The following is a 14,203-nucleotide window of genomic DNA, read 5'->3' as shown; positions in this document are numbered from 1 at the left end:
CATGGACTCAAACTTGTATTTTCCCTGTCTGCACTATTTTCAAGATCCATTTTGAGTTTGTGAATATTCTGGATCCCACATACCTGTAATATTTCTAAGACTAACTGCTTTTTTTGCTAATGATTTACTAATGAATCACTATTACTATCACTAATACTAATAATTTTTTTGCTAATGATTTACTTTTCATTTTAATAAAAGTTATTTGAAAAATATCAAGAACCAACATTAGAAAATAAATTATTTGTAAATGCCAATCTTTAATATTTTTGAATTAATTTTATTTAAAAAATTTCATTGTTTTCCAGTTCCTGTCACAGATCGGCTACTGCCCTCAGTTTGATGCTATCAATAAGCTGTTGACAGGCAAGGAGATGCTCAGAGTGTATGCTCTGCTGCGAGGTGTTCCTTTATCTCTCTGCGATTTTGAAATCTCCAAGTGGATTAATATGATGGGTAAGTAACTGGTTGATTATTAGAGAATATCAAGACAAGTCATCCCCAAAGTGTCAAGTTTGAGAACATTACATTAACCAGCTAGTCTTTGGTAGTGTGACTGGTGGCACAGCTGGAATCTGCAAAAATAATAATAAAATATTTTAAATACCACTTGCCCCATTTAATTCAGTCACTAGATTTCAGAACAAGCCTATCAAAACTGCCAACACATTATTGTTTTGGACTCTATTATAGTCAATGCTGTACTAAAAAAATCCTATATAATTTTTTATGAAAAGATGTTTTAACTTTAAACTTTTTAAATGATACTCTCAGTTTGAATTTTTTTGAAATAGATATTATTAGTCATGTAGAGCCATTTGGTTATTGGGTGGTTATGTTCAGGATGATTGAGATTTAGAGAACTTGACTTGAAAGACCATGTACTATTACTTCTCTCACTTGACTCAGTGATTTTCAGGTTTGAAGGAGTATGCTGACCGGCCATGTGGAACATATAGTGGTGGCAACAAACGCAAGCTGAGCACTGCAATGGCTTTCATAGGAGAGCCTCCAGTAGTTGTTCCTGGATGAACCCACTTCTGGAGTAGATCCTGTGTCCAGGCGTAAACTGTGGGAAGTTGTATCCAAGTGTCAACAAGCCGGACAGGCCATAGTCCTCACTTCTCACAGGTAAAAGTTAGTTCTCATTAGAAATAACTAGACTAAAGGCAATATATACTTGTATATGTGTAAAATCCATAAGATATATGTGTCAGTGAAGACATTACGATTAGTGTTGAGTTGTATAAAATGTGGTTTACAAGGCAATTTAACATATTGCCATACATGCCATACAATTGCCATACACTTTAAGCTTAGAAAATAAGTTATCCTAAAATGTTGAAATTGCTTTTAACTAGCATTATTTATTTTACTAAGGTAAATTACAATAACATAAAACTGAATGGTGTAAATGACTGATTCACTGCCACTCAACAATGGGGTATACAGTGAAATTTCTTGATCTACATGTAGCCTGCAAAATAGATGAATAAAATCAAATGTATATTTGGTTATAACATCTGATGATGTTTGTTTTATTGTAACACTGATGTTGAGACAGGTCAGTAATTTTCCAAACATATAAAACAGGCAACAGTTTTAGACAGTGGTGTACAGTTGGAGGAATTTAGCTGTGCTCGTGCAGCCCTAATACTACCCTTTCAAAAAACGAACGCTATCTGTGTGGCGGGTTGCGTTTACGTGCTAGCCGCTGAGATGAAGGCGCAAGAATCTCTTACGACTTTAAACTCACGATTTCGATTTGCCGATTATTATTCACACATACGTTATTTTCAAAAACACGTTAAACAACAATATAACAACTGAAAAACAAGGATAAGTCCTATTATTGTTATTATTTGTTATTCTCTTATTATTTAATTTACAATCACTTCAATAATATTTAATGCTTAGAATATAGTTTTCTAATAACAAATGTTACTTACAATGATTGTTTTTTCATTGGACTTCTTCAATTCCACTCAAGTTGTCCTCCTCTCCTGGGTCACTGTCACTGCTGTCTGTATCCGAACCAACTGATATAATAAGGGATTCTATAATATTGTCAATCTGGAGTTTTGCGGCTGCATAGTCCCTTTCGATTTTCTCTACGTGTTTGCACTTTACTGACCACTCTTCTGCGCCCATACTTGATATCTTGTCTTCGCATAGAGCTTTAGCTTGATACATAGTGAAAGATGTATTTCTCATAACCACATGATGTTGACTTCGGCCCAAATTAAACTCAATGGGATTGAGGTCTGGGTGGTAGGGCGGAAGTCGTAAGATGTCATGATCCTGTAGTTGAACAGTTTCGTCCAAGGCGTACCGGACATGCCTTGGTGTATATAGCTGCACAAGTTTGTAGAGTTCAGGATAAAAGGATATCGTCGCAGAATGGTATTCCGTTTTTTGAAAGCCACACCTCCATATCTTGCTTCCTACTTTTTGAAGTAGAAGCTTTATCAATTTGTATGTTATGGTAGGGCGCGTTATCAAATACTAGTACTGAATTTGGTTCTAAATTCGGTAACACTTTTTCTTTTATCCACTTCATAAAAATGTCCCCATTCACATTGTCGTGGTAGTCTCCACTATGGTTGCTTGCTTTCCAACATGTAAAAGCATTGGGGAAGAACCCTTTCTCTCTCCATCCGCATGGATAAAATTATTAGTCTCTCGCCCTTGGAAATCGGCACGTGTAACCCTTCATTTGAGCCATTTGACCAAGTTTGGTTAGATACGTGAGACGATAGTATATAAGATTCGTCTAAATAAATTATGGGGCGTCCTTGCTCCCTGTAATTTTTCAACGCTCTCAAGTATGTTATCCTCTTCTCTCGGATTTGTGGCATTTCAATTAATAATTTCCTATTGTTTGCCGTCCTTCTCCAAGTAAATTCCAGGTCCTTTAATACTCACCTAAAACTTTTCTCACAACCCTGGAAATATATTTTGTCCCTTTGCGCCTCCCTCAAAAGTTTTGCAGTCGGTATTCGATGTTCTTCAACATGGAAATTGTCAACTATTCTACGTCGTTGACGGTTTTTGTTTGGTGTAGTAAAAATTGCCTCACCTATGTTACTAACCTTCAACTTGTTAAGTTAACTGTTTATTTTAGTCACAACTCGCTCTGACACTCCAGTTGCTGCAGCAGTTCTTTGGCGAGCCTTTGACAACGGAATTTTAACAGTTTGATGGTCTGCCTCTTCCTTCATAAATGTATAAACATTACTCACAATTTCGCGAGCCTGACTATGAATAGGCTTTTGACTTTAACTCAATAGACATTATCGGTAAAAGCGAAGCACAAGCTACACTCAGCACTGTCACAAAACAGACTGATTGTGGCGAGTGCGATGAGTTATTTGGGCCAATACTATTCCTGAACGGAGGATTTTAACCATGAGTCAAAAGAAATGTTTTCGGGACGCAGCGCATAATGCTACCCCGCCACCCCTCCCGCCCATCACCACACACTCCAGGTCACGCGCACAGCTAAAGTCCTCGAACTGTACAGAGGAAGGGCTTCAGACTCACCAGTCACCACCAGACCATTTATGTCCGAGCTGGATTTCTAACTTTATTTTATTTTGATTTCTAACTCAAAATTTGATGTATCAGAAACCAAGTCAGAAAATTTAGTAAGAATAAAAATGTTTTACAGTTACCCATTATAGTTTGATATTACTAACATATTAAAGGATTGAAGAGATTTGCTTCCTGAATCAGGAAATTTCCCCAAATTGCAAAAGTTCATTATCTGTATGTATATTATTAAAGACTTATACTTTCTTAAAACTTTCACGTAATATTAATAAGTAATATTATGTTTCATAGTGATTGTGTAAAAAGTATACTACTGACATAATATTACATATCGTTATAATGCTCTTGTTTTATTCTATTGTATACCGTAATATTGCGCAAGAAGCATTTCCATGACAATCGCAAGTCATGCAAGTAGTTGTATTGTTTTCTACTAGATGTTAACACTTTCTTGGTCCTCTGTCATGACCGTTTGCACCTAAGTGATTCCCTGTAGTCGCACAGCTCAGACAAGCTACCGTATGATGTTGTTGCAAATATTCAATATACGAATAGACAATTGGTTTCCATTGCGTGGTGATGACATGGACACAGATAGTGAAGATTACTTAATGGATGATATATAAAAAAATAACCAAAATTTGAAAAAGACACTAAAAAGAACTTTTTTGAATAAAAAGTAGATATATATATTTGTAGATTTTGTATATATATATATATATATATATATTTTGTAGATTTTGTATATAATATATATATATATATATATATTTGTAGATTTTGTATATATATATATATATATATATATATATATATATATATATATATATACAACACTGTGGATGGATTTCCTAGGTTGCGTGAAAGGCTGTCTTTGTAAAAGAAACAGCAAAAAAATTCAGCAAAACAACATAATTTTAGATGATATTGTACAAATTAAAAAATCTTGCATGTTAGCCATACAATGATTGGAGTGTACCATTGGAGATACAGTAGATCAAAATATGAATTTTGAAGATTGGCACTAACATTTTTTATGGTCTCGATATTTTCTGACTCCTGCTGAAAAGGATAGATTCCAATCCTCAAAACTTAGTGTTTTTTATTTTTTGTAACATATAACGATGGACAATGTCCATAATCGTATTATCTTTCAGTTGAAAATCTTTATATTCTTTTAAATATGATTTTATCATTTCTAAATTGTTAACAATGCTCTTAGTATGGAAATGAAATATCATATTGTTTCTGTTGGAAAATTGCTGTATTTATTGAAATGTTATTTCTACAATTTTAAGATTTTTTGTTGATAATTACTTATTTTTACTATCCCATAACGTGAATACTTGATCAGTTTAGTTAATTCATTTAGGTATTTTAAATGTCATCCTATTTCCATTTTATTACAAGTTTTAGATGTTTTTACATATTATGAATTTTTATCAATAAAGGTTTTTGCTTAGTAATTTTCTACTATTTCACTTATTAGATATTAGTTTTTTAACAAATTTTTCAAAGATTTTTTTGAGTATGTTTTTTCTTTCTCTATTTGACTATCAGTTTTCTACAGTTGAATTACAAATACAATAATAATATAATATAATACAATGTAAATAAAGTTACACTACAGTTACATAATTTAGCACATTAATTTCATTCATTGGTGTAATTGAAATAATTGCTAATATTCTCAGTTATTCTCTAACCTCATCATTGACAATGAATTATTTAAAAGGACAGAAGAATTTTGGATGTTGGCCATTGTATATGTTAGTAAGTAGTGTTTAACTTTATAATATGAAATGATAATAAAGGACTCGCTATATTATTATAAAGCTCTAATTTCTAAAAGTTCAGTAGTGACTAGTTAGTAATTTATCACATTTTAACGGTTTTAGATTTTTGAAATATTACAGTAGGCCTAACTGAATACAGTATTTTTAACTGTAATTTTTCTCAACAGCATGGAGGAGTGTGAGGCATTGTGCTCTCGACTGACGATCATGGTGGCTGGGCACATGAAGTGTATCGGCACTCCGGAATACCTGAAGCACAAGTTCGGGCAAGGCTTCACCATCAAGATCAAACTGCGCTCTTCACAGAGGAGTGATGTGTTGGGAGCTCTGAAACAAGACATGATGCTTGCCTTCAGAGTGTGCTCTATCAAAGACGAACATTTGGTAAGTATGGGGATTAATAACAAATTCTATGCACTTGTTTCTATGCTGAAAACGGTCATTTTGTGTGGTTTCCTCATTCAGAATAGTAATTTTATTGGAATAAATTCATCTTCCTGTAGTATTCCTGATCTTCACACTGATTTTCAAGACTGACTATATCTTAGATAAGCTTCAAAAAGGTGTCTAATTAAATAATTGAGTGGTTAAAGAACAGAATTTTACATTGGAAACTATATTTTTAAGTTACTATATCATTTGGTTATATGTGTCAACATTGTTTGAGTTCAATAGCTTTTCTTTTCTTATGTTTTTGTGTATATACCTATCAAAATGTCATAATTAGGAACCCTAATACAATACAAGATACCTTCCCTCTCACCTCCATATTTAGTTTTTCTGCAATGCCTCCGCGTCCCCCCCAATGACCCAGTCAAATGGGGTCTTTTGGATAGAGGTTAAGCAATTATTTTAATAGTTCAAAACTATTTACACGCAACATTGTACCTAAATGACACATTTCAGAAAACTCAGCACCTGTGTAATCACTACCAGTAACTGTGGTTCACTACACATATGGATTCTGTTTTACAAAACCAATTTTTTCAAATTTTTATAGACCAAAATCTTCACCGAAATCTCAAAATCGGTTCTCTCAGCATCGCACTAATACTATTTCATTGGGTACTATGTCCATGTAAGATAAAATGTGTATAATTTAAAAATTTAAGAAATTTAAAAGCTTGAAATATTGACTACTCTCTCTACCCTATTGAATACTATGTCCAGTACAGCTAAAAGTTGATCAATTCTTTTGTCATAGATTATGCTTACGTATATGCAGATTTATGAATATGATTTCTTACTTCATACTTCCTAATATAAATATTTCCCCCAAAAACCTTTATTTATTTTTATATAATCACAGATTTATGACCTTCACTAAGGTTGCCTACGGATAAGGCTGTGACTCTCTAGAAGGCATATTCAGTTCTAAGATGGTCAATAAAAATGGTAAAAAGTTTTGGACTGTTTTCCATGGCACGGATGTAGTATAATTGATTTAAATTCCATTGGTATAGAAAACCCTTATAACAAATCTTTCCCTATACTATGAAAGGGGAAGAAAATAAACATAAATGTAGGAATTATTAAATTTATATACAATTTTCTTATATAAGGTAAAAAAGGTTCAGGTAAAAAGTATGTGAAGTTAATTTTTATAATTTTCTTTATTAAACTTCTTGATGGAAACAACATTGTAATACATGTCTAGACTTGTAGTATCTGCTGTATGCAGTTTTATAAGCAGTAATTATTATGAAAGCTAACTTTTGTATAACATCATAATTGCAGGGACTTCTGCACTACCACGTCCCAGATGCACAGATCCCGTTGTCACTGCTATTCTCAAAGATGGAGGGATTGAAGCAAAGACATGATATCATCGACGACTACAACATCAGTGACACCAGCCTTGAACAAGTCTTTATGCATTTTGCCCGGGCACAGACAAAAGCCGAAGTTTGATACAATGTAATATTGTGTGCTATACATATTTATTTGTAACAAGTTATTTTTTTTACAGTATAACATTTTAAAATATTAATCTAGTGATTAATTTCTTGTCTATCTCCATACCAATATCCTTCAATCTTGTGAGATGCTATTGCAAAATACAGTGGATAAATTTATTTCTAAGGCTGATTTATGTAAAATAAAAACACTTTAAAATTTGGATTGTGTACACTATTATCATACATATAATCATCCCATTATAAATGTGATCACATTAATATATTTTTAATGCATTCTGATAATAATATGAAGTGTTTATACAGTTATAAAAAAATAATATACTGAAATTGAATTACCCCTTAGCAAAATAAAATTATACAGTATTATCATTACTATATCTGTACTGAGGAAAGAGTCTATACAGCAATGCACTTGTCAGTGGCTTTTTAATATTGCTTGGTATAGTGTTTTAGTTACCAAGTAGTTGGTCTTCTAAGTATTACTGGCTAAGTCAAACATGTTATGAATCAGCATTGGGATATCTGTAATATTCTGGTTTGAATGTGAATGTTGAGTTTAGCTCCACCATCTTCCTCTTACATGCAGCATCAGAAACCTGATGCTGTTGCAGGCTTGATTCCTGAAATCTGAAGTCATGTTCATCTGAAGGGATCCAACAAAATTAATGACGAAGAACGAAGAAGCTCAAAACGAAACCTCCCGCATCCCCTGAGACACCCAAACTACAAAAAGTTGTGCAATCTAGGTGAAGAGGTATTCTCATTGTCTTATCAGGTGCACAATTGAGTGAACTACAATGATGATCCCAAAGCATGGTGGAGCAACTGAGTCTTCTACACATAGTGCAGCTATGGTGGGAAGGGTTGATTCAATGTGAATGTTGAGTTTAGCTTCAGTTCTAGTTTGTTTTTAGATTACTTCAGACGAACAGGACTTCAGATTTCAGGAGACAAGTTTGCAACAGCATCAGATTTCAGATGCTGCATGTAAGAGGAAGGTGAACTGGAGCTAAACTCAACACCTCGCATTGAATCAACCCTTCCCACCATAGTTGTGTTATTCTGGTTTCAGTTACTGTATCTGTTAGAATTATACGTTGAGTTTTTTACATCAATGTACTAGGAATTTGGAATTTTTTGGGGGAAGTGATTTGTTATATTTTTGTGTTGTCTATACATCATTGTGCTGTTCCCAGTCAATATTGTGACTATTTGGGGTCTGGTGTGTTCAGGACATCCAGAAGATATATATTGCACTCTGATTAATGTTAGAGTTGGGTGTTGATTTTGTCAATTAGACGATAACTAAGTGATTCAGAGAAAACTAAATGATTGGTGTCCTACATTCCTTGGTCTCTGACTTATTGTAAGCGATTTAGATTTAGACCTAAGTCTGCAGATGTGAATCTGGTAAACACTAATATATGTATGTGTAGTCCTTGTGATGTGTCACATTGTAGCAACTTTCTCTTTGCTAAGAGGCAAGGAGGAAGGAACACACACCCCCCCATAATGCCCTGCAGGGCATTAGTCACTTTCCGATGCTGCATAAACAACAAACAAGACATTGACAAAAAAGAAAAGATAAATGGTATTAGTGCAATATGTGTAAAATTAAACTGTGATTGCTTTGCTGACTACCAAGAATTCAAGCACTTCCAAACTTAAAAAAATCCGAAAGACATTCCTTCTCCTTATTGTGTTTGTTATAGAGTCAGTCATTCGTGAGGATGGGCACGATAAGGCTAAAAGGGGATTGGTTTTTCTTTTAATGAGGGAAGAATCTCTCATTGTACTTGTACTTAGTCCTAAAAGGACCTTAGCACCTCCATTTCTTGTGTTTAACTCCACAACACTTCCTTAACTTTGTCCTTAATTTAAATCCTCCTAAAATCTCCTAATATCAAGTTTCATACTTTTAGGACCATGACACAAATATTTAATGTCTTTACCCCAGGTTTGAAGTGTTATACAATTTTATTAATCAGCTAGTGCAAGAGGATATTTAGGTCCACCAGTAGCAGAGCACAGATCTGAAGTGCCCCACAAATCCTAACAGTCAATTGATCAAGACATACTCACTCTTTCTAATTGTTCACTCCATATTCGTCTATGACAACCTCCAGTGCCTGAATGGAATAAATTATATGTGTATATACATATATATACGGTATATATATACACACATATATATATATATACAGGGTGTATATTATGTCTGGAAACACCCAAATATATCCTTTAATAATTTAAATATAAATTTGAAACCTCTTACAATCGTGATAGAGATTGGGCATCTACTTTTTGGAACAATGTTTTTGTTATGTCACACCAACGGGGGACGTCCTGCCGAGGGTATCGTGAATATTCTTAATGGAAGCCTATACCTTGTGATACATAATTTTTAAAGGTAATAGCTTACTGAATTGAATGCCACAAAACCGCATCTCAAGGGAATTATTCTATCAGAAAATAGAGCATTTTTAGTATTGAAAATTTACTGATGTTCAACAATGTAATTTTAACATGGTTCTTGCCACAAAATGTGTTACACACTAATTTTTTAGCATTTTTTTAAATGTTCAATTAAATAAAACAAAAATTTTCATTTTAAGCTGGTTCTATTAGCACAAATTTGCCAGTTTTTATTACAGTACAATTATGGAAATACTTATGTTATTGATTTCTTATTACAAATAAAAAATAATGTATGCTGTTAGAAAAGTCTTACAACAAACGTTTTACCTGCATTTTGGTGTCAAAGCAATTGTTCGAACTGTGTTCCTTCTACGGTTTGACAATGAGCCAATCTTGTGTAAAATGATTCGACAGAGTTGCCTAACATTTCTTCAGTTATCAAAGCAATCTCCTCTATAATCCTGTTTCTTAGGTCTTCCAAATTATGAGGCTTTCTTCTATAAACATTGGATTTTAAATGACCCCCATAGGAAAATAATCGATTGGTGACAAATCCGGAGATCTTGGAGGCCATTCGATTTCTCCTCTTCGGCCAATCCATTTATGAGGAAACCTTAAATCCAAATACTCTCTTACCTGTCTCCCATAATGGGGTGGAGCCACCATCCTGCTGAAACCATACATTATCAAAGTATTCTCTTGATGCAATTTGAATAGCTGGGATTATTTCATTTTGGAGCATATTGTAGTAAAGTTCGGCATTTAAATTTCCATTGATGAAAAAGGGTCCAACAATTTTGTTACCTAAAATTCCACACCATACGTTTCAGTTTTTGTGGTTGCTGTGAATGGGACTCAGTAATCCAATGTGGGTTTTCACTAGCCCAGTAACGGCAATTGTGCCTGTTAACATTGCCATTTAGGAAAAAAAGTTGCCTCATCAGAAAATAGTATGTTGGTCAGAAAATCTCTATTGTCATCACATTTGCGCATCACAAGTTCACAAAACTCAACTCTTCTGTCGTAATCATCCTCACTTAAACTGTTGGACTAAATGAACTTTAAATGGTTTGTATTTATTAATTTTCAAAATCTTACTCACAGACATAGGGTGCATATCATGTGTGTGTGTGTGTGTGTGTGTGTGTGTGTGTGTGTGTGTGTGTGTGTATACACATATAATTTATTCCATTCAGGCACTGGAGGTTGTCATAGACGAATATGGAGTGAACAATTAGAAAGAGTGAGTATGTCTTGATCAATTGACTGTTAGGATTTGTGGGGCACTTCAGATCTGTGCTCTGCTACTGGTGGACCTAAATATCCTCTTGCACTAGCTGATTAATAAAATTGTATAACACTTCAAACCTGGGGTAAAGACATTAAATATTTGTGTCATGGTCCTAAAAGTATGAAACTTGATATTAGGAGATTTTAGGAGGATTTAAATTAAGGACAAAGTATATATATATATATACATATTACACTAAATGTTAATTACCTTAAAGTAATAGTGTTTAGAAATATGTACTTATTATTAACGTTATGCCCTAGTTCTTAGGCTAGCGGTCAATATAAAAAATCATCTAAGTTTTATCCGTTTCACACTGTCCTGAAACATTGACAACACAATTGAAATATCTCAGAAGATGTTATATAATGTTATGATCTGTATAAGATGTTAAACAGAAAGATTTGCTTAAAAGTTTTAAAATTTTATATCTCATCAAACCTTGTTAATGTAGATAACATATTTTTCACATTAACACAACATGTCAATCATTGCAGAGAGATGATAAGACATGTTGAAACCTTAAATAACACAGACAACCAACTATTTGTAAACTGACATTGATAAATCATTTATTTTACACATTTTTACAACTGTTTTATTTAATTTCAAAATGTTAAATAAAATATATTCCTTTGTACTTATTAAATAAGTAGTTTTGCTACTCAATCTTCATAATCTATACACACAACAGGAAAATATATATAAACTCGAACTTTTAGAACTGTACTAGTTCCTAAAAGTAAAAAACATCATTTGGAAATTTTTAGAAAAACATTAAATTAGTAGGCTTACTTGGTGTACCTTTTAAAAATCTCTAGGGAGGGATATAATACCTTGTGTCTGCCACTTCTTAATTTTTTTACACCCTTCTTTTCTGTCTTGATTCCTTTGTGTGATAGATTATTCTGCCTTCATGATTCTCTCTTGGTCTGCCTTAAAATATCCTAAAATATCTAATACTACAATTTAAAAAGCAAAATTCCTACAAAGTTATAGTTTGGAATCCATTCTGTTATACTGTTGAAGATTTCACTGGGATTTTACATTTGGCCAAGTATTTCTTGAGTAATTCCTTGTCAGAAAAATCTTTTAAAATGGGTTTAATACCTTCCATTACAGCTGCTGATATCTTTTACGAGGGGGTACCCAAAAGTAACCGGAATTGTATTGCTGGCAGCCGGCAGCGTGTAGTACACATTCCTGCCGCTAGGCGTGTGTCGCGCAACCCATTGCGATCTCAGTGACCCCAGTTCCGTTGTCCTAGTGCATTCTGTTCGTTCGTAGTGACTGTTTTCACTAACCCTGTTTTGTTCTTGTTTCGTTTTTTGTCATGGCAAGTTTAAGTGAACAACGTGCAGCTGTGAAATTTTGTTTTTTACTTGGTAAAAATGCTGCAGAAACTATTTTAATGTTGAATACAGCTTACAAACATGATGCTATGGGGAAAACTCAGGTCTACGAGTGGTTCGCTCGATTTAAAAATGGCGACATGTCGATTGAAGACAAACCTCGTTCTGGACGTCCATCAACCTCTCGAACGGACGAAAAATGTTGAGAAAATTCGTGAACTTGTGCTCACCGACAGTCGACAGACAATTGAGGAACTATCAGAGAGTAGTGGGTTAACTTGGAGCTCTGTTCAGCAAATTTTAACAGGAGATTTAGGACTGAAAAGGGTTGCTGCCAAGTTTGTTCCTCGACTTCTGACTGACCATCAAAAGGCACATCGAGTTGAAACTTGCTGCCTTCTGAAAGAACATCTCGAAAATGATCCCGATTTTCTGGAAAAGGTAATTACTGGTGATGAGTCATGGTGCTATGGTTATGACCCAGAAACGAAGCAACAGTCAAGCCAATGGAAGTCGCCATCTTCACCTCGTCCAAAAAAATGTCAGCAAGTCAAATCAAACATCAAAACCATGTTGATTTGCTTTTTTGATGCTAAAGGCATTGTTCATTCTGAGTTTGTTCCTCCAGGTCAGACTGTCAACCAAACATTTTATTTGGAGATTTTAAGAAGATTGCGCAACAGTGTTCGCCAGAAAAGACCCGATTTGTGGCAGACTGGAGACTGGTTCTTCCACCACGACAACGCACCGGCACACACAGCCATCTCAGTTAGGCAGTTTTTAGCCAAAAACGGCATGGTTCTGCTGCCCCACGCACCTTACTCGCCTGACCTCGCTCCATGCGACTTTTTTTATTTCCACACATGAAAAGAGGCTTGAAAGGTCCACGATTTGACAGCGTTGAAGAGGTTAAGAGAAAAAACGAAGCTCGAGCTTGCAGCCATTTCTAAAGATGACTACAAAAAATGTTTTGATCAATGGAAATACCGTTTGGACAAGTGTATTAGTTGTAATGGAGATTATTTTGAAGGAGATAAGGTCGTATTATAAAAAGTTTGATAATATATAATTTTTATAAAATAATTCTGGTTTTTTTTTGGGTACCCCCTCGTATGTTCATGCTACTAACAAAAAGTATGATTTACTTGAGAATATTTTTAATGAGTTAAATAAATTTGGAAAATAGTGAAATCGTGAGTTTAAGATCTAAAAATGAGCTAATTGTCGTAAACTTTGGAGAGATACTCGTTGAACATAATGGAAAGCTGTGAAGTGAAATAAAAGATTTGTTTGATATAAATTATTTTAATTAATTTCCTAACCGAAATACAAATAACTGTTCAATTGGCTCAAATGTAATTTAACAAAAGGGTTGTATTTGTTTATTTTGTTATAATAAGCAATTAATGGAAATCAATTGTAAATACTATCCTCTATTTAACAGTTTCCTTTTTTCAAATATTTTAATTAAAAAGTTAATACTGTACTAATTTTAAGTTAATTTAGTCATAAATTTCTTCCTGTTCCTCCTATTGCATAACCAATTTAGAGATCTTGTTTAATAAAAGTTATAATAAGGAAATCCACAGACTAAAGGTGTATAAGATAACAATTTTTAAATATTTTACACAGAATGAATACTAACAAAAACTTATCTTAACACAGACCAGACAAAAACAAATTTATAATTTTACAATATTAGAATTTAGTGGTAAATTCAGTACTAGGTCGATGGTACTGATAAAAAGTGCTACCTTCACAGACAGGATTTGAAATTGCAATATATCTAGGTTAGATTCAAAGTCCGACATCTTAATTAGTACTCCTATGGAGTCTGCAAAACTTGATAGTTGAAGGTAGAAAATGTTTAATGAC

The 14,203-nt window shown here is 33.7% G+C and overlaps 1 protein-coding gene across 1 annotated transcript; it reads left to right on the top strand.

Moving 5' to 3' along the window:
- Positions 1-308: 308 nt before the first annotated feature.
- Positions 309-7,467, top strand: LOC124374859 (phospholipid-transporting ATPase ABCA3-like; the record flags this gene model as incomplete). Its single annotated transcript, XM_046833000.1, is given in 5 exon segments — positions 309-456; positions 920-1,023; positions 1,025-1,131; positions 5,516-5,732; positions 7,086-7,467. Coding segments are annotated over 5 exon segments (750 nt in total), but the record flags the coding sequence as incomplete, so codon positions are not given.
- Between the last annotated feature and the right edge of the window lie 6,736 nt (positions 7,468-14,203).

The sequence above is a fragment of the Homalodisca vitripennis genome, unplaced genomic scaffold, assembly GCF_021130785.1.
Source record: "Homalodisca vitripennis isolate AUS2020 unplaced genomic scaffold, UT_GWSS_2.1 ScUCBcl_10579;HRSCAF=19533, whole genome shotgun sequence".
In the NCBI taxonomy this organism is placed as follows: domain Eukaryota; kingdom Metazoa; phylum Arthropoda; class Insecta; order Hemiptera; family Cicadellidae; genus Homalodisca; species Homalodisca vitripennis.
This window is presented reverse-complemented; position numbering and strand designations above follow the sequence as displayed.